The 20,917-nt window shown below is 39.0% G+C and overlaps 1 protein-coding gene across 2 annotated transcripts in view; it reads right to left on the bottom strand.

Annotated features, from left to right (window-relative positions):
• Window positions 1-1,484: 1,484 nt before the first annotated feature.
• TAOK1 (TAO kinase 1) overlaps window positions 1,485-20,917 on the bottom strand; it is a 180,113-nt gene continuing 160,680 nt past the window's right edge. For both annotated transcript variants that reach the window (XM_012449312.3, XM_012449313.3), the window contains 3 exons: window positions 17,696-17,908; window positions 16,179-16,361; window positions 1,485-10,795 (listed from right to left, as the gene is read on the bottom strand). In XM_012449312.3, coding sequence (XP_012304735.1) covers window positions 10,334-10,795; window positions 16,179-16,361; window positions 17,696-17,908 — 858 coding nt within the window. In that variant the 3' untranslated portion in view covers window positions 1,485-10,333. The remainder of the gene's footprint in view (window positions 10,796-16,178; window positions 16,362-17,695; window positions 17,909-20,917) is intronic.

The following is a 20,917-nucleotide window of genomic DNA, read 5'->3' as shown; positions in this document are numbered from 1 at the left end:
CCCAGCTACTTAGGAGGCTGAGGCAGAACAGCTTGAACCCAGGAGGCAGAGGATGGAATGAGCCAAGATCATGTCATGGCACTCCAGCCTGGGCAACAGAACAAGACTCCATCTCAAAAATAAATAAATAAAATAAAATTATATATATATATATATATAATTAGCTGGGTGTGGTGGCACACACCTGTAATCCCAGCTACTTGGGAGGCTGAGGCCCAAGAATTGCTTGAACCTGGGAGGTGGAAGTTGTAAGCTATGATCACACCACTGTACTCCAACCGCCTGGGTGACAGAGACTGTCTCAGAAAAATATATATTTTTTTGAGATGAAGTCTCGCCCTATCACCCAGGCTATAGTGGCCCAACCTTGGATCACTGCAACCTCTGCCTCCCAGGTTCAAGTGATTCTCCTGCCTCAGCCTCCCAAGTAGCTGGGATTACAGGCAACCACCACCACGCCTGGCTAATTTTTGTGTTTAATAGAGATGGGGTTTCACCATGTTGGTCTGGCTGATCTCAAACTCCTGACCTCAGGTGATCTGCCTGCCTGAGCCTCCCAAAGCATTGGGATTACAGGCATGAGCCACCACACCCGGCCCTATTTTCTTCTTGAATTAAAAAACATAAATCCCAGCCCCTGAACGTTTCCCCCTCTGAATTAGCTTCTGACCAAAAAAATACCAGTGTTTTAAACAACAGGACTTGATTAGATGGTTTACTGCCTCCATATAGGGCTAAAATGTGATGATTTTCAAATCTAGGAATATAAGCCCAAATAAGACTACCTTTTAAAGCTTTCTGTAAGACTTAAGATAACTGCTTACATTTATGACTCCATGTATTGAAGTTGTAGTTATGCAGACCACAAGGTAGAAAGAAAACTTAAGAACTTGCATCAAGCAGTTAGAATTTAAACTAGATTAATCTCACACCCAGAACACAATAGGACACTTCACTCTGGGCAGACAGAAGGCGAGGCAATTAATTATTAGACCAGAGGGTTTATGTCTTTTTTCTTGTTTTTGAGACAGAGTCTTGCTCTGTTGCCCAGACTGGAATGCAGTGGAGTGATCTTGGCTCATTGAAACCTCCGCTCATGCAACCTCCACTTCCTGGGTTCAAGCAATTCTCCTGCCTCGGCCTTCCAAGTAGCTGGGATTACAGGTGCCTGCCACCACATCCGGCTAATTTTTTCAGTTTTAGTAGAGAACAGGGTTTTGCCATGGTGGCCAGGCTGGTCTTGAACTCCTGACCTCAGGTGATCCACCCACCTCAGCCTCCCAAAGTGCTGGGATTAACCGCGCCCAGCCGAGGGCTTATATCTTTATTAGATGGTACACTCTTACCATTTGAGTGGTAATCCCATTTTTGGAACCCCAACATCCAGCACACTGCCTGAGGTTCAGTAATTATCCAATAGGCACTCAATAGAAATATACTTTATCTCCATGGGAATACAGTTGCCTTAAAAAACTGGACGGACACCGTGTACTAAAATTACTTTATTACAGTTGATTTTTTTAAACATTTCCTTTGCTATGATACAAAGGATACTTACAAACAAAATATTACATATGACCTTGTTTTCGCTCTTATGTTCTGACAACTTGGTAACAGCTTTAAATGCACAATCTATACAATTAATACAGGTTATATATGAACTATAAGGTATGCTGAACCAGAAGAATACTGACAATATACTGTACAATAAGCCTTACCAGTTAGTGCTGTGGACCATTTATACCAAAAGGAAAATGCACATCTGTACAGTCACCTTTACCAGCTGGTGCTGACAGAGAGGGAGAGGCTTCTTCCCCAATGCAACCCTTGATAAGCCTCCACTGTGAGCATCTGTTTGGTCCAAAAATCGAGAGGACAGTGTATATTTAAAATTAGTTATTGGTAAAGTGGTAGAACATTACACTTTCAACATGATAATCTCTCAAAAAAATATCAGTCCCAGTTTTAAAAGACCACAAGTTTTTTGTCCACTATGAAAACCCTATAGGCTCAAGGGCTTTGGGAGATGAGAAGATGAAGGCTGCCAAAAAAGGAGGCAAGAAACCAAGCCAAAATCTAGGTCTTGCAAAATCATTTTTCCCTTCACCAAAGGGAACTAGAAATGTACAAATTCATTGATGAACCTCAATGATAGCATATCAGTTAGCTGATAACCCTCATTTTATCTGGACCCCTGACTTGTGGGAATAACTGAAAAATATTGTGGATAATAGATACCACTTTTAGAAAAGAACCTCTTGCTTAGTTAACATATTCCCCTTAGCCACCAAAGCTGGTCCTGGGCTATTACAGGTGTGCATTCATCTCTCAATGGTCTACTCAGAAATGATAAGGTTACAGCTTTTTTTCTTTTTTTTTTTCTTTAAATAAAAAAGCAATTGACTGAAGCATTTTCTTTTTTTTAGGTAAATAGCAAAAATAAAAATAAAAACCAACCCTGGCATTTGCACAAATAATGCAAATGGAGTGATATGGCCTTTAAGGAAGGGGTTAGTAGAAAGGAAGAGGGAAGTGAAGAAAATCCAGATAAAATGATGTACTAATTTCTTTTAAAAAATTTCTACATGTGCAAAAAAAATCATGCTGTTTGAGGAAAACAAAGGGAAATGAGTACATAAAACTAAAAACATAAATATGTTTGGGTGACTGGTAAAAGTAGAAACCAACCTGGGTTTTAAAAAGGATTATACATTCAAGATGCTCTTAAACCCAGTGGGATAACTTATGTTAAAACTGTGTTAATAGTTACGTTAAAAATCTCAAGTTTGTTTTTAAATCTTCACGATACAAGCAAAGCTGTTTTAAAATATACACTATACATATTCTCATAGTCTCTTCGACCTCATTAATGCGCATTAGGCTTTTTCATATACTAAAACAAAGGGGTTCTGAAAGCTAAATTGCTCATAGTAACCCATCCATTATTTAAATGGTTGTCTTAAGTTTTAAGTGGGTTAAAAAACTTTAGCAGACTTACATAAATAGGATTTAGCAACACAAGTGTTAATTTAAAAAACTCTAAAGCATTTACAAATTATCAGATTGGAACAGTCTGGGAAAGTTATGTGCACTATACTTTAAAATGTTATTTACATCAGACCATTGCTTTTGTAAAAGTTTCCCTAAAAAAAAAAAATTTTTTTTTTAGAGAATTAACCTGTTCTAGCAGAGAAGGATCATAAAAGGGAAAGGTAAAATAAGAACAAAATTATCTTCTAATAGAAACCCCACACATCCTTCTCTTTTCTTGGATTTTACCCTATGAAGCCACCTGCAACTCCTAATAGGCTCATATATAAGGTGTCAAGATGTGATGATAAAATACCTTTTCAGATAAATTACTGGCCTTACAAGGACTTTTTTTTTTTTTTTAAATGTTTTCCCACCTTGTGTCTCTGGCTTGGATTATTCTTGGACACATGTAATTAATTGGAGGGGCACTCCTAAGTAGGCACAATTCCCATTTAATGTGGAATAAAAGGCATAAAATGCTGTTAGGAAGGGTGGTGGTTTCTTTGATATTATGAAATGCAAAGAAGGACAGTAGCACATTTGGAATGGGAACCAAGAGAGAGCTGTGTGGCAATACAGATGACAGCCAACATCTCGATAAGTTATATATATACTTGTCTATGACAAAGGAAAAGGGGTTAGGAGGGTTCCAATAGCCCCTGGGTTTTCGGATACGTGCCAAATGGTCACACAGACCACCCAGAATCTCCAAATGTTGGGCAGTTACATCCTTTAAAGTCATATAATTCACTCCATGACCATGTGCAATTTATGGTAACAATGTTCATGCCCAGGCAATGTATTTGGGGCTCAGAAAAAGCAAAATGTGCCACTGAAACCTGTTCTCTATATAACTGGTCTTCATGCTTTCAAGTGGCCCTAATATACCCTGGATATTAAGCCAAGCCATGCAAAAGCAAAGAGTACACACTTGTCATTAACACTGGTTATCTCATTTCTAAACCACTGACCTCAGAGTTGCCATAGAAACATATTAACACGAGTACTGAAAGCATACAACCGAGGCTCATGGATTTCTAAGAAATGCATTTCCCTCGTCTATGTTCACCAGCCTTTAATACTTTGGCTACAAGGCATATCAGAGAAAAGGAGGTTAAGTTTGTAATGACAAAAGAACATATGTAACTCTGGAAATAGGAAAATGTTCCAGAAATGGGATCAATGTGCCAGCAATAAGCATAGTTCATTTCATTTGAAAATTCAGTTAAAGAGCCCAATAAACAGTTCCAAACCATAATGTTATCACCTGCGTAATTTACATAAACATTAAAACACTTGCACTTTATAGACAAAACACACTTTTGTAAACATGGCCACTGGGGGAGAGAGGCTCCCTACCTCATTCATGATTGAGGACATGTGATCATTTATATTAAGTTATTTCACTGCAAAAGATTTCAAACCTGACCAATGATTAAGCTTCATTTCCCCCTGTTTAACAACATTTAAATATTAATTCTAAAAATGTCACCTAGGATGGTTTCAGGGTTAGATGCTAGGACCACAACTGGTAATGACAGCAACTTCTCTCTAGCTGGCACAGACCTATAAACTTTAGTACAAAAACAAAAAAATACAGAAACTAGGTCAATTTGTTAGCTACATATTTACAGATAATTACATGATTTTTCACTCACAACTGCTAAACACTATGAGTGAAAGAAAACTGTGCAGGTTGAATTACCCGTACTTTGGGGAAAATTCTGGGCATCAAGATACCCTTTTTCATTCATTCAGAGTCTCATCCACTTTTTCATAACAAACTACCTACAGATGTTCAGATTAGTATATCCAGTGGGTATCCTGGTGTTTCAGTGAGGATTAACCTTTTTCTCTATTTAAAGAAGAATTCCTTGTATATTTCAAAACAAAACAATCAATCACACAGACATATATACAAAAAAAAAAAAAAACTCTAAAACTTCAGAAAGTTTAGATTGCTGGGAAAGAGTTAACAGTGATGGTGACATAGTAAATGGCTCCCCAGTTTTAATTCTCTGCCTTTATTTTCTTTAAAGGATATCTATCTTTGGGTGGGTAGGAAGTGCAAGTTTAAGAAACCCACAACAGGCAGATAAGGTGTATACTAATTTATATATTTCTTATGATCTAAAGATTACCATTAAGCCAAATGGGGTCTCTTCCCTTGTACGAGTGAAATTTTGGAAATCTGAATACAAACAATGAGGAAAACATTAGTCAACATGACCTTAAAGGGGACTACCAGAATTCAGCAGAAAATATAAATGCACAATAAAGGAAGAGTTCTCAGCTTCACTTTCTTTTTCTAGACTGTTTAATAAAACTTACTTCTTTACAAATTAATAGTAACTTCCAATGTAGACTTATTGTAGTGATTTCATAAAAGTGCAGACAACATAACCAGACACAGCAAAACAGACTTCAATCAGTAGTCCCCGCATACAAGAGGCAAGTCTGCTCAGGTGTACAGCCAACTCTTCATCCTATAAGAAATCTGAGGATGGGAAATTTCCAGTTCTTAAAAACTAAGAGTGAGTGAATCTCTTTTAAAAGGCAATGCTACAACCTGGTTGGAGGCATTATCATGTTAGATGGGGGAAAACAAAATAGAGAATTTCTTTTCTTCAAAAATGGTGTGTATTTTGGTAAAAAGCTCAAAGATGCCAGCCCAAGTTTTGACATTGCTTCTAGAGATGGCTCTTGTCTAAGATATGAGAACCTCTTCTTCCATCCTTATAGGAAATTCAGACTTACAGACCTTAAATATATTATTTTTTGACTTGAATACACAACAAGACACTTCACATTGTGAGCACAGGACAAAATGCAGGACCATATAAATCTCCAAGGAAAGAGTTAATGTGTTGGCCAAATCTATACTTGAATAGTAGTGGCTCAGAAGTGGTGGAAGGTGCACAAAGAAATTATTAGCAAGCAAGAAGAGGCAGGTAAAGGGAGAAAGCCCCTCATCCAATATCAAATCCTTCTCTCCCAGTGGCCATTTCCTGTTGATTTTACAGTTTAGGAGAATCTTAGATGCTTTAGCAGTAATTCATTTCTTGGCTGTTTTGATCCTCAGCAAAATTGTAATTATTAGTATTAATGGAGTAAAAATAATAAGAGGATCAATCGTATCACTACTAAGAAATACATACAGAAAGCACATAAAAATTGTGTGATTTATTGGTTTTTTTTTAATCATCTTTGCAGAGGAATCACCACCAGTGTTCTTACTTTCCATGGTTCATTTCTCTCTGCATTACTTATCTTTTATTGGATCACAACACAAACTCATAGAAACACTAACTGGCTCCTTCCCCAGCACCATTTTACTGCACTGCAACTTATGATTCCAAATTTTACTTAACATCCTCTCCATTCACAGAAGTGCTAAGAGGGGATTAAAAAGGAAAAGATCGCATCTAATGACCACATTTTCACAAATATCAACACAGAGTACTCATTCTTAAGAAATACATGCATTCTTGCCTTAACTGAGGACTGAAGTAACAAAACCAAACAAAAATAACAGAACTTTAAGTGCCCTGATGGAAATGTACAGTATGAGTTACATCCATCCATCCATCTATACACACATATACACTCATATGTATATACAATATATACATACAAATGATAATAGCTATACCAAAAATGTGCATATTTAACACAGTTTTTAAAAGCCAGTAGATAATGGTATAATACAATTTATTTCCACTAGTGAATGGCACAAATGGAGAAATGCAAAGGAGGTGTTTCAAGTACAATGAAGTCATTTTTCACAGGTGAAAATAAATAGTATTATTCCAGTGTCCAACACAATGTATTCTATAAAAGTTTAAAATGCCAGACATTTAGTACTTACAGAAATAGTTACTAAAGTCTGTTTTATGGTCTGAAGAAGACACTCATAGAGTTTTCGATTTTTGAAAAGGGGGTGAGAAAAAAATTGGTGGAAGTAGGAGGGAGTGTCCAGGATAGTTAAGATTTAGTGTACTGAATGTTTACCTGATGTCTAGGCAACCAAAAATCATAATGACTATGCTAAAAAGTTCCATTTACCAGTAAATCCTTGACGTGGAGTACTAAATATATTATAATAGTGTATGTGTGGCTTCAAATGCAGGATTCTTTATCTCTAGGTATTGAAATGGCTATTAAGAATTGCAGCTCTGAAAATATAAACACATTTTTCAGATAACATTATACAAATAAAAATACTTCTGGATACTAGAATTTGGGGTTAGAGCTGACTTCAATTAGGGGAGGAAAAAATATGTGCAAAGGGAAGGGAGCTCAATTTGGAATAATATATTTCAAAGTATGCAGCTTTGCATTTTTAAAATGCTAACCAAAAAAATGGGAGATAGAATGACCCCAAGGAACTTTTTACAGCCAGCCTCTGGATACCAGATATAGCATTTATAACTTCTGATATGCTAGACAAATTTTCCATACTTTTAATTTTCTTAAACACATATATAGTGAGTGAATACCAACACTGGGAAGGAGGTAGTGTTAATTTGATCAAATATTGATATTTGCACACTGATTCAGAAAGTGCTTGCTCTTTCTCTAGGGTATCTCAAAACCTTTCCAATTTTTCTGCTATAAGCTTTACTCTGTGATGGTTCCTACTACGTATGAGATTCCTCAGAAGCTAGATCTCACAAACATAAACCAATTAATTTGAATCATTTTTGCAAACTATATATACTTGAATTAACTTAATAGTAAAATCCAGGTATAGTCATCACCTACATGTAAAACTGGTGGACAATTAGTGAGATGCAAAATCCTACTTGATAAACATTTGGAGTCAGTATTAAATCAGGCTTTTTGTAAGTACCTGTGATCTGAATGGACTCAGTAACCCAATTTGACTTATTTAAGAAGTCCACAACTGGACTTTAAAATGTACCATCGGTAGCATTGCGGGTTTGAAAGAGTTTTGTATGCAAAACTAATCTGCTTCCCTATTCCATCCAGTAGGACAGAGGAACCAGATCTGTGAATAATTTTTAAGGGTATCAAATTCCATTATATTTTTGACATTGTACTAAAGTCTAAAGCTCTCTCTGATTTTACACCAAATAGGTAGATTTCTCAATTTGTTGAAAACACTACAATACCTGAATGCAAAAAAGATACTGAGACGACTAAAAGCCCCTTTCATTAATATGACAAGTACATGTCATGTTTACCTAAACACTGGTGACCTGGAGCATGGCTGAAAGGACAGCACATCAGAGTGCTTCTTCAAACACTGCCTAAAATTTTGTGTGAACTCTATGGTGATCTTGGTTTTAAAAACATTTACATTAAAACATTAATTTTCTTCCAGTTTCCCTAAAATGAATCCTCAGAAACTCCTACATGTGAGGATTCATGGTGATTCGACTGACATACCTGGGGAAGACTTAAAATTTGGTTGAGCAAACCAGGACTTCAACAGCGATAGATTGATTACTACTTGGTCATTAGTTTGGTCTAGGCAAAGAGTGTCATTGAGAGGGACTTAGGGAGTTCTACCTTGGAGCCCCTGACTATAGGAAAAGCAGGATCCAGAGTTAGCAGCAAGGACTCTTCAAGACAACTTGGAAGGGAGCAGGACAATAACTCATAAGAAACTCTGATTTGTCACTGAAAAGGATATTTTTCTTCAAGTCATACAGCTTCCTACCCACCTCCAACTCAATTTCTATACAAGAAATGGAAAACCAAGAAAACAACTGACTTTTTAGCATTGGGTTCATCCTTCATTGTACAACAAAACATAACGAAACAAAACATGTGCCCCCTGAAAAAAAGTTAGCTTTTGTCAAGAGATTCCCTGACCACTATAACTTACTTTTACCTTTTTTTTTAATTGGCCAAACTTCCTAGTTCCTTTTCAGTAGTACTTTAGCACTGGGCTTGAGACTTGTTAAAGTGGTGTTTCCTATTGTGTGATGTTAACATGATGCCAAATGGTCACTAAGTCTCAATGAACTAGAAGTTTGTTAAGTACTGCAGCAACGAAAACAGCAATTAAAAACAGAGGACCTGCACGTGCAGCAAAATCTACAGTGGTGATGAGGATCAGTCAGCAGCTGGTAAAGTCATTGGCTCAGTGACTCTTGGTTCACTGTGGCAACTAAACATTTAAATAATTGGCTATTCTACTTGTAAACAGAATATCCCATAAGCCAAAAGGAGATAATAATCATGTTTATGTAGTGTGGTAAGAATTTCAATAGATGGCAATTTGCAAATATGGCATCATTCAAATACCTCTGGCATTTGATTTGTATTGGCTATATGTCTTTGTTTTTGTACAAACAAAGTAAAAGTACTGTTTGGGGTCTTGGGCGTTATAGAGCTTAGCTAGGATGAGATATCACAGTATAAGCAACAAAACGTCAGGACGTGTAAGCTTCATCTCCTCACTCTGCTGCGGGACATACCCACCATATGAAATTTTAGTGCCCCTTCACCCTTCTGGTCTTCCCCATTGAAGGCTCACAGGTTTGTTAATGTAATCCCCACATAACTTGTCATCTCCTTAAGTACCCCCATCTCATTGAAATACAAAGAAGGCACAACTAAATGGACAAAAATCACTCACAAGCCTATGACTCATTCAGGAAAAAAAAAACTAATTTGTTTTCTACTCTGAAAAAGTCAATGCAGTCCTTTAGTGTTTATGGATTTCTGCTTTTTTTAGTCCAAATGAGGCTGAGAAGTCAGATCAATTTAATAACAAATAAATACATTGGTGAGGGGATGCAGGTGTGTACCAGTAATAACTTATTTCAACATATGCTGCCTGCTGTGAGTGGCTCATAAGAATTTGGGATATGGAGGAAGGCTTTAGATCTTTTCAGAAACTTCTTAGGGTACAGACACCCAAAAGTGATGACTGAAGCCACTTTTGCTGCGTTTTATTTTTGCAGTGTTCAGAAAATATCCCCTATCTAGCCAATTCTTCTCACCACATGCATAATATATGTGTATGTGTGTGTGTACATATACATATATATGTACACACACATATACACACACACACATTTAATATCAATTCCACTTTTCAAAATTTCCCCAAAAGTTAAAAAAACAAACAAACCCGGCAGCCAAGTACTATGACATCCCAATTAGTAAACACAAAACAGAACGCTTTACAAAAATGAATAAAATATACCATATGCACTCAGCTTCCACACTGTAGTACCCAAGTGAGGAGGCTGCTGTGACGATGTCTGTAGGCAGTTTCTTTTGGCAGACAGCTCCAGCGGAATTGCCACTCTCAATTATTAAGTTATGTATAAGACATGTGTGACCCATTGGATATTTGTGAAGTGACACTCGTGCTTCTGCTCATGCCCTGCTCCGTCCGTCCCCCAGAAGCTGTCCGCCTCAGAGCCTGGGGGCTATTGCGGACTCCCATACTGCTACCTCGAGGTACCCCTTGCATTGGCCCTGAGGGGTGACCCCATGGCTGGGGTCCACCTTGCATTGGATGGCCCCAAGCTTGTGGTGGGCCACCAATGGGATGACCCCAGTGAGGTCCTGGACCCCCAGTAGGGTTATGTGACCAACCAGAAGCTCCCGGGTAGCTGTGGCTGAATGCCTCAGGGGAGAGATTAGAAAGGACCATATTACTGAAACCTAGTCTCATGCTTTCAGAGTCAAAAGCTTCAATTTCTCTGGCTTGACGTTCCAACAGGCTTCGTATTCGTTCTGTGCGCTCATTTTGCAAAGCCAACATCTCTTCTTCAATCTGTTGAAGGTTGGACAAAGGAAAAAACCAATTTATTTTTTTTAAGTCTATAAATAAAGGAATCAATTATTCAGCTTTGAAGTGGCTATTTTATGGATGTATATTTGTCCATGAGTTTCAAATTTTATTTAAATATTTTTTCCTTTATTAAAAATTTAAGTTTTTATATATTCAGGGAGTACAACTGCAGATTTTTTTGTATGCATATATTGTATAGTGGTGAAGTCTGGGCTTTTAGTGCACCCATAACTTGACTAGGGAACAATATACTCAATAGGTAATTTTTCAACCCTTACTCATCTCCCACGATCCCACCTTCTGTAGTCTCCCCAGTGTCTGTTATTTGACGCTAGATATACATTTAAAAATCAAAAGAGACGTCCCTTAGGAATCACCATAATTTATATTTTTAAAATGTGTAAAATGAAGTTCTTTATTTTTATTTATTTATTTTCACTTTTTTTTTTTTTTTTTAAATAGAGACAGGGTTTCACCATGTTGGTCAGGCTGGTCTCGAACTCCTGACCTCAGGTGATCCACCTGCCTCGGCCTCCCAAAGTGCTGGGATTATAGGTGTCAGCCACCCCTCCCGGCCTAAAATGAAGTTCTTTTTTTGTTTTTTGTTTGTTTTTGAGACAGAGTCTCGCTCTGTTGCCCGGGTTGGAGCGCAGTGTCACTATCTCGGCTCACTGCAACCCCCGCGTCCCTGGTTCAAGCGATTCTCTAGCCTCAGTCTCCCAAGCAGCTAGGATTACAGGCGTGTGCCACTACATTGGCTACTTTTTGTATCTTTAGTAAAGATGGGGTTTCATTGTTGGCCAGGCTGATCTCAAACTGCTGACCTCAGATGATCCGTCCACCTCAGCCTCCCAAAGTGCTGGGATTGGGGATTTGAGATAATATGGGAAATTTAGACATGCATTTTTTGGGGAGGAATGGAGTCTCACTCTGTCACCCAGGCTAGAGTGCAGTGGCACGATCTCAGCTCACTGCAACCACCACCTCCCAGGTTCAAGTGATTCTCCTGCTTCAGCCTCCCAAGTAGCTGGGACTATACGTATGAAATACTGTGCCTGGCTAATTTTTGTATTTTTAGTAGAGACGGGGTTTCACCATGTTGGCCAGGCTGGCTTCTAACTCCTGACCTCGTGATCCGCCCAACTCGGCCTTCCAAAATGCTGGGATTACAGGTGTGAACCACCGTGCCCAACCTAGACATGCATTTAAAAATTATTACTAATCCTTGGCAGAGGCGGGCAGATCACAAGGTCAGATTTCACCACATTGCCCAGGATGGTCTCAAACTCCTGAGCACATACCTCTAATCAAAGTGCTGGGATTAGAGGAATCAGCCACTGCATCCACCCCCAAATGTTCTTACTTAAAAACACTACTAACCATGATGTTGATACTAAGTGAAATCTTGAGAGAAAATTAAATGAGATGATAAAAAAAGGTCATTCATACTCTAGAAATACTACTTTATGTATATGTATGTGTGTGTGTATATATTTTACATAGGATTTAACATTTATAGTTATATTGTTAACTAAAAATTTAATGTAAATGAAGGATGAGAAAAGTTAAAATAAGACTTCATGCACATGTGAGGCTCGTCTGTGTCTCAACCTAAATGAACAATTTTTGGTTCACTTGCAGGCTTACAGCAATCTTCAAACAGAATGATTTTTCACCTAGAATCATCTAACATTCACTCCAGTTCCATTTCTATTTATTTTCAGATGTCTCCCTCTTATCTGTAGGTACAACCAGCAAGCATAAAGTGCAGAAATTACAGCTTTTAGGATTTTACAAAGTTTTTGTAGAGAGGGTACAGGGTCTTAGTGATTGCTAATTGACCCCAGCCTGCCTTGTAGTCACATACTTCGCTTGAAAGGCAAAATATTCGCCATAAAAACCAAGTAATATCTTGAAGTACTATAGAATGTATCATCTTATCGTTCTTTTATTCCTTCAAATACTAAATAACTTTATGCATTTTTCCATTATGAAATAAATAAAAGCATATTTTAAAAAAGAAACAAAAAATCTATCACATTAACATAGCCATTACTAACATTACTTAAGTAGGATTTGCCTTTTAAAATTTTGTTCAACACACCATAAACATTTTTCCCTATTAATACTGTTTTTGCAGACATCATTTAAATGAATAAACCAATTTAAATTGGTTTGGTCATATTTACTTAATTGTATCTCTATTTTAAATAGCTTGTTTTAAACTATAATGAAGTTGTTATAATTAACATATTTGTTTTTTCTGTAATTTGGATTTCTTTTCCTTTGAATAAGTTCTCAAAGTTTTAAACAGTTAACATTTATAAGGCTAAACATACAACTCCAGGCTGGAAGCAGTGGCTCATGCCTATAATCCCAGCACTTTGGGAGGCCGAGGTGGGCAGACTGCTTGAGCCTAGGAGTTTGAGACCAGCCTGGGCAACACGGAGAAACCCCATTTCTACCCTTGCCCCCTCCAAAAAAAAAAAATCAGTGGTGATGGTGGTGCATGCCTGTAGCTGTGAGGCTGAGGTGGGATGACTGCGTGAGCCTGGGAGACAGAGAATGCAGTGAGCTGAGATTGTACCACTGGACTCCAGCCTGGGCAACAGAGTGAGACTCTGTCTCAAAAAAATAACAAACAAGTATATATGCACACAACCCAAAACTGCTGTCCAAGATGTATTAGCAATATATAAGTGTCACCATACCTTCACCAATGAGTACTGATTTTAAGCCTACATTGTAATGGTTTTGTATATTAAATGGTTAGTATATTAAATAAGACTAAGATGCTAATTAGTGCTGTTAACTGTTAACCACTAGGTGGAGCTAAAATTACAATCATACTTTAATAGTGCTGATTATTTCTTTCATAACACCATTCTTCAAATACTATAGGAAGTTTTCCATTTAGTGATAATACTGAAGCCTAAGAGACAACTTTAGATTAAATTTTAAATATAAAAGTTGGAATGAGACAGATTTAGGAAATCTGTACATGAAACAAACTACGTTTTTCAAAATTTATGTCTCTTTCTCATCTTTTTTTTTTTTTTTTGAGACTCAGACTCTTGCTTTGTTGACCAGGCTGGAGTGCAGTAGTGCAATCTCAGCTCACTGTAACCGCTGCCTACCAGGTTCAAGGGATTCTCTTGCCTTAGCCTCCAGAGTAGCTGGGATTATAGGTGCCTGCCATCATGCCTGGCTAATTTTGTATTTTCAGTAGAGACAGGGTTTTGCCATGTTGGCCAGGTTAGTTTTTAACTCCTGACCTCAGGTGATCTGCCCCCCCCTGGCCTCCCAAAGTGCTGGGATTTCAGGCGTGAGCCACTGTGCTGGCCTTATCTTTCTTATCTTGAATGAGAAATAAAATTGAGATAATATTTAGATGCAACTATCTCTCAAAGAAGCCAGTAATAAAGATAGTGGTGCTAGAAAAATAGTAACATCTCATATTTTATTTAGGTGTTTTTTTTTTTAAGATTTCTTTTTTTTTTGAGACAGGGTCTCGCTTTGTCACCTAAGCTGGAGTGCAGTAGCATGATCTCAGCTCACTGCAGTCTCAACTTCCCGGGCTCAAGCGATCCTCCCACCACCTAAACCTTCCTAGTAGCTGGGACTATAAGCGTGTGCCACCACACTTGGCCAATTTTTTAATTTTTGTAGGGGCAGGGTTTCTCCATGTTGCCCAGGCTGGTCTCAAACTCCTGAATGCAAGCAATCTGCTCACCTCCGCCTCCCAAGTGCTGGGATTGTAGACATGAGCCACAACACCCAGTTTAAAAGTTATTTTTTACTTTAATAAGGCATTCTATTTTTATCACAAGAACTATAGGACATAGAGGAAAAATCTACAGGCCTATGGTCCAGAAATAATGACAACTTTAGATTAGGTAAGTATTAAATGCAATGACCAATGGACCTAAGACTACATCAGCTGTTGGGAATTTAAGACTCAAGAGTTCTGGAATGTATCTCTGAATCCCAGATACAATTGATAATTGACCACTGTTTTATTTATTTATTTTGAGATGGTATTTTGCCTTGTTGCCCAGGCCAGAGTGCACTGGTATAGCCATGGCTTACTGCAGCCTCAACCTTCTAGGCTCAATCCATCTTCCCACCTCAGCCCCACAGGAGCAAGCTACCACATCCAGCTAATTTTTAAATTTTTTGTAGAGATAGGGTCTCCCTATGTTGCCCAAGCTGGTCTCAAACCCCTGGGCTCAGACAATCTTCCCACCTTGGCCTCCCAAAGTGCTGGGAGGCCACTATGCCCAGCCTAACCTACCACTTCTTGCAACAAATACCTTTCTTCTCCTTACCTCTCAAAATCTTTTGTCCGTCACCCTTTCCCCAATATGCACACACACCTTAGTACCCTGAAGGATGGAAATGAATTTGGGGATTCTAGTTCTATTTTCTAATGTATCTGACAAGAATAATTCAGAAAAAGTAAAGATGTGCATCTAGAAATAACATTTTTTTCAGCCTGACTTTTCACCTGTGTGGAACTGATTTTACCTTCTGTCCCTCAGTAATCCTCTACCAATCTGTATAGCCAAGGACATATGACTAAAGTATATATTCCTGATCTTTTGTCCCTGCCTCTCTCAGGCAATTACTGCAGCTCTCTTTCTTCACTATTTAAGTCTTTCTCTGACCTCCTTAGGTAGAGCAAGCTAGGTACACACAAGTGAGGAGCAAGGAGCCAAAGCTGCTACTCTCAAATTCAACTGACTGTCTTCATACACCCATATCTTTTCTCTAGCAATTACTACTTAATTATATTCCCTTGATTTTTAGAGCTCATTAATGATAAAGTTCATTAGTGAATCAATAATTTTAAAGAAAAACCTGCTGTGATAACTAGAATTCAGGAAATGTGGTATTGTGAAAAAAATCTAATGTGACCTCTGCCAACATGAAAATATATTGTTAAAAGCCAAAAATAAATAAATAAACAAATAAATAAAATCCTTAATCAGCTGGGCGTGGTGGCTCACGCCTGTAATCCCAGCACTTTGGGAGGCCGAGGAGGGTGGATCACCAGGTCAAGAGATCGAGACCACCCTGGCCAACATGGTAAAACCCCGTCTCTACTAAAAATACAAAAACTTAGCCAGACATGGTGGCACACGCCTGTAATTCCAACTACTTGGAAGGCTGAGACAGGAGAATCGCTTGAACCCAGGAGGCGGAGGTTGCGGTGAGCTGAGAATGCGCCATTGCACTCCAGCCTGGGCAACAAGAGCGAAACTCTGTCTCAAAAAAACAAACAAAAAACATATATATATATATATAAAACGTTTTTGACAAAAGCTGATTCAAGAACAATGACTTTTCCTTCTATTACTTATACCTTTTGTTCTAAGAGTGCCCTCCGGAGGGAGACCCTCTGTTCAAGCTCCCGAAGCTCTCGATCATGTTGTGCCTCAGCTTGCATCTTGATTTTGCTCTGATATGCATTCAACAGCTCCAGTTCCTGCTGCAGCTGCATCTTCAAAACCTGGCACTCTGCTTCCTGTGCTTCATCCAAACGCAGCTGAGAGAGAAAACAGATATAACCTACTGTTAGCTATCTATTCATGACCTATGGAAAGGAGAAGGAGTGTTAGAAGATAGACTACTCTTTTGTAGTTTAGACTATTTTTCTCTCTTGTATCTTAGAGTAAACATCTCTGAAAAAGAAAGACAGAATAGCCAATAATAGCATTATGAAGAAAAAGGTATCACAAGCTATTTGGAGGATGCCTGAATAACCCTATTTTTCTTAAGAAACACCTAGAATCTTATTAGGTGACATAAATCTCATCTCTTCATCTGTAGTGGAAATAACTGTAAAACAAAGACTAGCAAATTACAGTCTACAAACAAAGTATGGGCAGGTGCCTATTTTGTTGTTTTTTGCAGCCCATGAGCTAAGAATGGTGTTTTCATTTTGAAAGGTTTGTATCTTAAATGGTTATATAAGTATCCACATAATATCCTTAGTTTTGCCTCCTGCCTAAAAAGTCTTATCTGGCCATAAAAATGATTTACCTGGCCCCTCCTTTTTTCTTTTTTGAAACGGAGTCTTGCTTTGTCACCTAGGCTGGAGTGCAGTGGTGCAATCTTAGCTCATTGCAACCTCCGCCTCCCGGGTTCAAGTGATCCTCCCACCTCAGCCTCCTGAGCAGCTGGAATTATGGGTGCCCACCACCATGCCTGGCTAATTTTTGTATTTTTAGTAGAGATAGGCATTTGCCATGTTGGCCAGGCTGGTCTCAAATGCTTGACTTCAGGTGGTCCACCCGCCTAGGCCTCCCAAAGTGCTGGGATTACAGGTGTGAGTCACTGCACCTGGCCTTATCTGGCCCTTTAAAAAAAAGTTCACAAAGCTCTTATATAGAAAATATTTTGCACCTGTAATCCCAGCTACTCGGGAGGCCAAGGCAGGAGAATTGCTTTAGCCTAGAAGGCAGAGGTTACAGTGACCTGAGACTGCACCACTGCAATCCAGCCAGGGCGAAAGGGCAAAACTCCATCTCAAAAAAAAAAAAAAAAGTATTTGTACTCACACACAACCATTTTTATTCCCATTATAATAATATCTTTTGCCCATTGCTTCCCAAAGCTGTTGTTCCAATCTTAATAAGGTGTTGGGATTTGTGCTGGCAGGGAACCTATTTAGAACCTCATGTCTAAATGTATCAATGAGAATTCTACATGCATCATGACATTTTCAAGCAATGTTGAGAACAGGAAGAAAATGAACCACCACCATATTTCCCGAGTTGCAGGAGAGCTATCATTTCCAACTAGTGTAATTGCTGTGATTTCATTCAGGTGGAAGAAAAGGGGCACTAAATCTGTTTTGCCCAAGAAAAGCAAACTCACGGCTTGTGTGGAGAGCATTTCGTTAATGCTGTGATCATATTGCTCAGCCAAGATAGCTAATTTCCGGGTCTGCTCCTCCTTGAGCCGTTTCAGGACAGCTTTGTGCTCACTCTTTGGTGTAGTCTCCAGCAGGTGATTTCTTAATGCTTTGTACTGTCTGGTTTGGATTTTGCAGGTATCCTGAAACTGCTTTTTTATTTGGAGTTCTTTAGACTGAGAAGAAAAAAAAAATAGGTTTATTTAAGTAGTAACATAAGGCATTTGGTATGTGTTATGCTTACATACATGAAAATAAAGATATTAGGAAAAAAGAGGAAAACCAAAAAGGTCAGATCATAAGGTTGCAGGTACTTTTTGCACTTGGCTATTGGGCCAAACTGCTGACCTAATTTTATGCAGTTTTACAAGAAAAAAACCTCATTTAAAATATTAGGACATAAAGAACCCCATTTATCACAGGACTTCAAACAATATCTGTTGTTTCACTAATAAGATTAGTGACTTGAGTAGATATTAAAATCAGCTTTGATTACTATGCATATTCATGACAGAAAATTACATTTCTTTTCTTTTCTGAGATGGGGTCTCACTCTGTCACCCAGGCTGGAGTGCACCACTGCACTCCAGCCTGGGTGACAGGGTGAGGAGATATGAGGAGGTGACAGAGATAGGAGGCTATGCTCAAGAAATCCTCCCACTTCAGCCTCCTGAGTAGCTGGGACCACATGTGTGAGCCACCACATCCAGCTAATTTTTTTTTTTTTGAGATGGAGTCTCATTCTGTCACCCAGGCCGGAGTGCAATGGCACCATCTCAGCTCACTGCAACCACCACCTCCCAGGTTCAAGTGATTCTCCTCCCTCGGCCTCCAGAGTAGCTGGGATTATAGGCATGTGCCACCACGCCCAGCTAATTTTTGTTTTTTTAGTAGAGATGGGGTTTTACCATGTTGGCCAGGCTGGTCTTCAACTCCTGATCTCAAGTGATCTGCCTGCCTCAGCCTCCTAAGTGCTGGGATTACAGGCGTGAAACACTGCACCTGGCCAATTTTTGTATTTTTTTGTAAAGACAGGGTTTCACCATGTTGCCTAGGCTGGTCTCGAACTCCTGGGCTCAAGCAATCCACCTGTCTTGGCCTCCAAATTGCTAGGATTACCAGTGTGAGACACCATACCCAGGTTCTGGCTTTTTTTTTTTTTTTTTTTGGTAGAGATGTGGTTTCCTGATGTTGCCCAAGCTGGTTTCAAACTTCTGGCCTCAAGTGATCCTCCCACCTCAGCCTCTGAAAGTACAGTAATTACAGGCATGAGCCACTGTGCCTGGCTTAGAAAATTAAATTTTTTCTCATGAATTAATTGTAATAGATTTATGGCGGCTCACGTCTGTGATCTCACTACTTTGGGAGGCCAAGGCAGGATTGTTTGTAGGTCAGGAGTTCCAGACTAGCCTGAGCAACATAGTGAGACCCCATTTCTACAAAGCAGTTTTTAAAATTAGCCAGGCATGGTGATATGCACCTGTAGTCCTAGCTATTAGGGAGGCTGAGGCAGAAGGATCACTTGAGCCCAGGAGTTCTAGGCTGCAGTGAGCTGTGACTGCATCATTGCACTCTAGGCTGAACAACAGAGCAAGACAAAGCTCTCAAAAAAAAAAAAAAAAAAAAAAAGATATAAATGCACTTTATTGATAAGAGAGTATCTTACCCAATCTAGAGACAGAAAGCACATTTATTCTGTTCTTTTCAGAACCACTTTACTGTAATTTCTTTTTTTTGAGACAGAGTCTCATTCTGTCTCCCAGGCTGGAGGGCAGTGGCATGATCTTGGCTAACTGAAGCCTCCATCTCCTTGATTCAAGTGATTTGCCTGCCTCAGCCTTGCAAGTAGCATAGATTATAGGCATGCACCACCACACTTGGCCAATTTTTCTATTTTTAGTAGAGATGTTGACCAGGCTGGTCTTGAACTCCTGACTTCAGGCAATTTGCCCGCCTTGGCCTCCCAAAGTGCTGGGGCCTCCCAAAGTGCTGGGATTACAGGCGTGAGCCACCACGCCCAGCCCCGTTTCTTTTAATGACAGTCTCAACTCCAACTATATAGTTTATGTACCAAACATGAAGCTGACTTAGGTCTCTATTATAAATTGATTAATATTGTTATTTCAGTGGTCTTTTCCTTAAGAGAATAAACTAGGTAGAGATATACTTAGCAATGGTTTACTCTTTAACATAAGCAAAAACTTAAGTCAGTCAAGTTAACTAATCTTGGCCAGACATGGTGGCTCACGCCTGTAATCCCCAGCACTTTGGGAGGCTGAGGTGGGCAGATCATTTGAGGCCAGGAGTTTGAGACCAGCCTGGCCAACATGGTGAAACCGTGTCTCTACTAAAAATATAAAAATTAGCCTGGCATGGTGACGTGTGCCTGTAATACCAGCTACTCAAGAGACTGAGGCACAAGAATCCTTTGAACCCAGGAGGTGGAGGCTGCAGTGAGCTAAGACTGCACCACCGTACTCCAGCCTGGGTGACAGAGCGAGACTCTGTATCAAAAAAACAAAACAAAAAACCCACAAAAAATAAAAACAAAAAACACTAATCTTTCACAGGTTAAACAAAAGTTATGAGGCAAGGGAGGAGACAACCCTCTTCTTGGGGTAAGAGACATGAACTACAGTATATAAACATTTCTGAGATGAAAATAATTTAAGTGGCCAGGTGCGGTGGCTCACACCTGTAATCCCAGCATTTTAGGAGGCTGAGGCAGGCAGATCACGAGGTCAGGAGTTCAAGATCAGCCTGACCAACATAGTGAAACCCCGTCTCTACTAAAAATACAAAAATTAGCTGGGCATGGTGGCACGTGACTGTAATCCCAGCTACTCAGAAGACAGGCAGGACAATCACTTGAACCTGGGAGGCAGAAGTTGCAGTGAGCTGAGACTGCACCACTGCACTCCAGCCTGGGCAACAGAGTGAGACTCTGTCTCAAAAAAAAAAAAAAAATTTAAGTTTAGAGACAGAAGACCTTTAGCTTTAGTGTTTGGTTAATCACCAGGTTTGAGTATTCCATGAACTCAGATTTTAAAAAGTTTTAATAAGTTGAGATCTATTTCTGTAAAGTATACTAGTTTACCCTACAAGTGAGAAAACATTCATTTACTGCTCTGAGGCAGAACCTATAGTTGAAATTATTTTACCTTAATATAAATACTGCCAGGTAT

This window comes from Aotus nancymaae, unplaced genomic scaffold (genome assembly GCF_030222135.1).
Source record: "Aotus nancymaae isolate 86718 unplaced genomic scaffold, 86718_ANA_hifiasm-v0.15.2.pri h1tg000072l, whole genome shotgun sequence".
Lineage (NCBI taxonomy): Eukaryota > Metazoa > Chordata > Mammalia > Primates > Aotidae > Aotus > Aotus nancymaae.
Note: the sequence above shows the minus strand (reverse complement) of the source record. Positions and strands in the feature narration are given on the sequence as shown.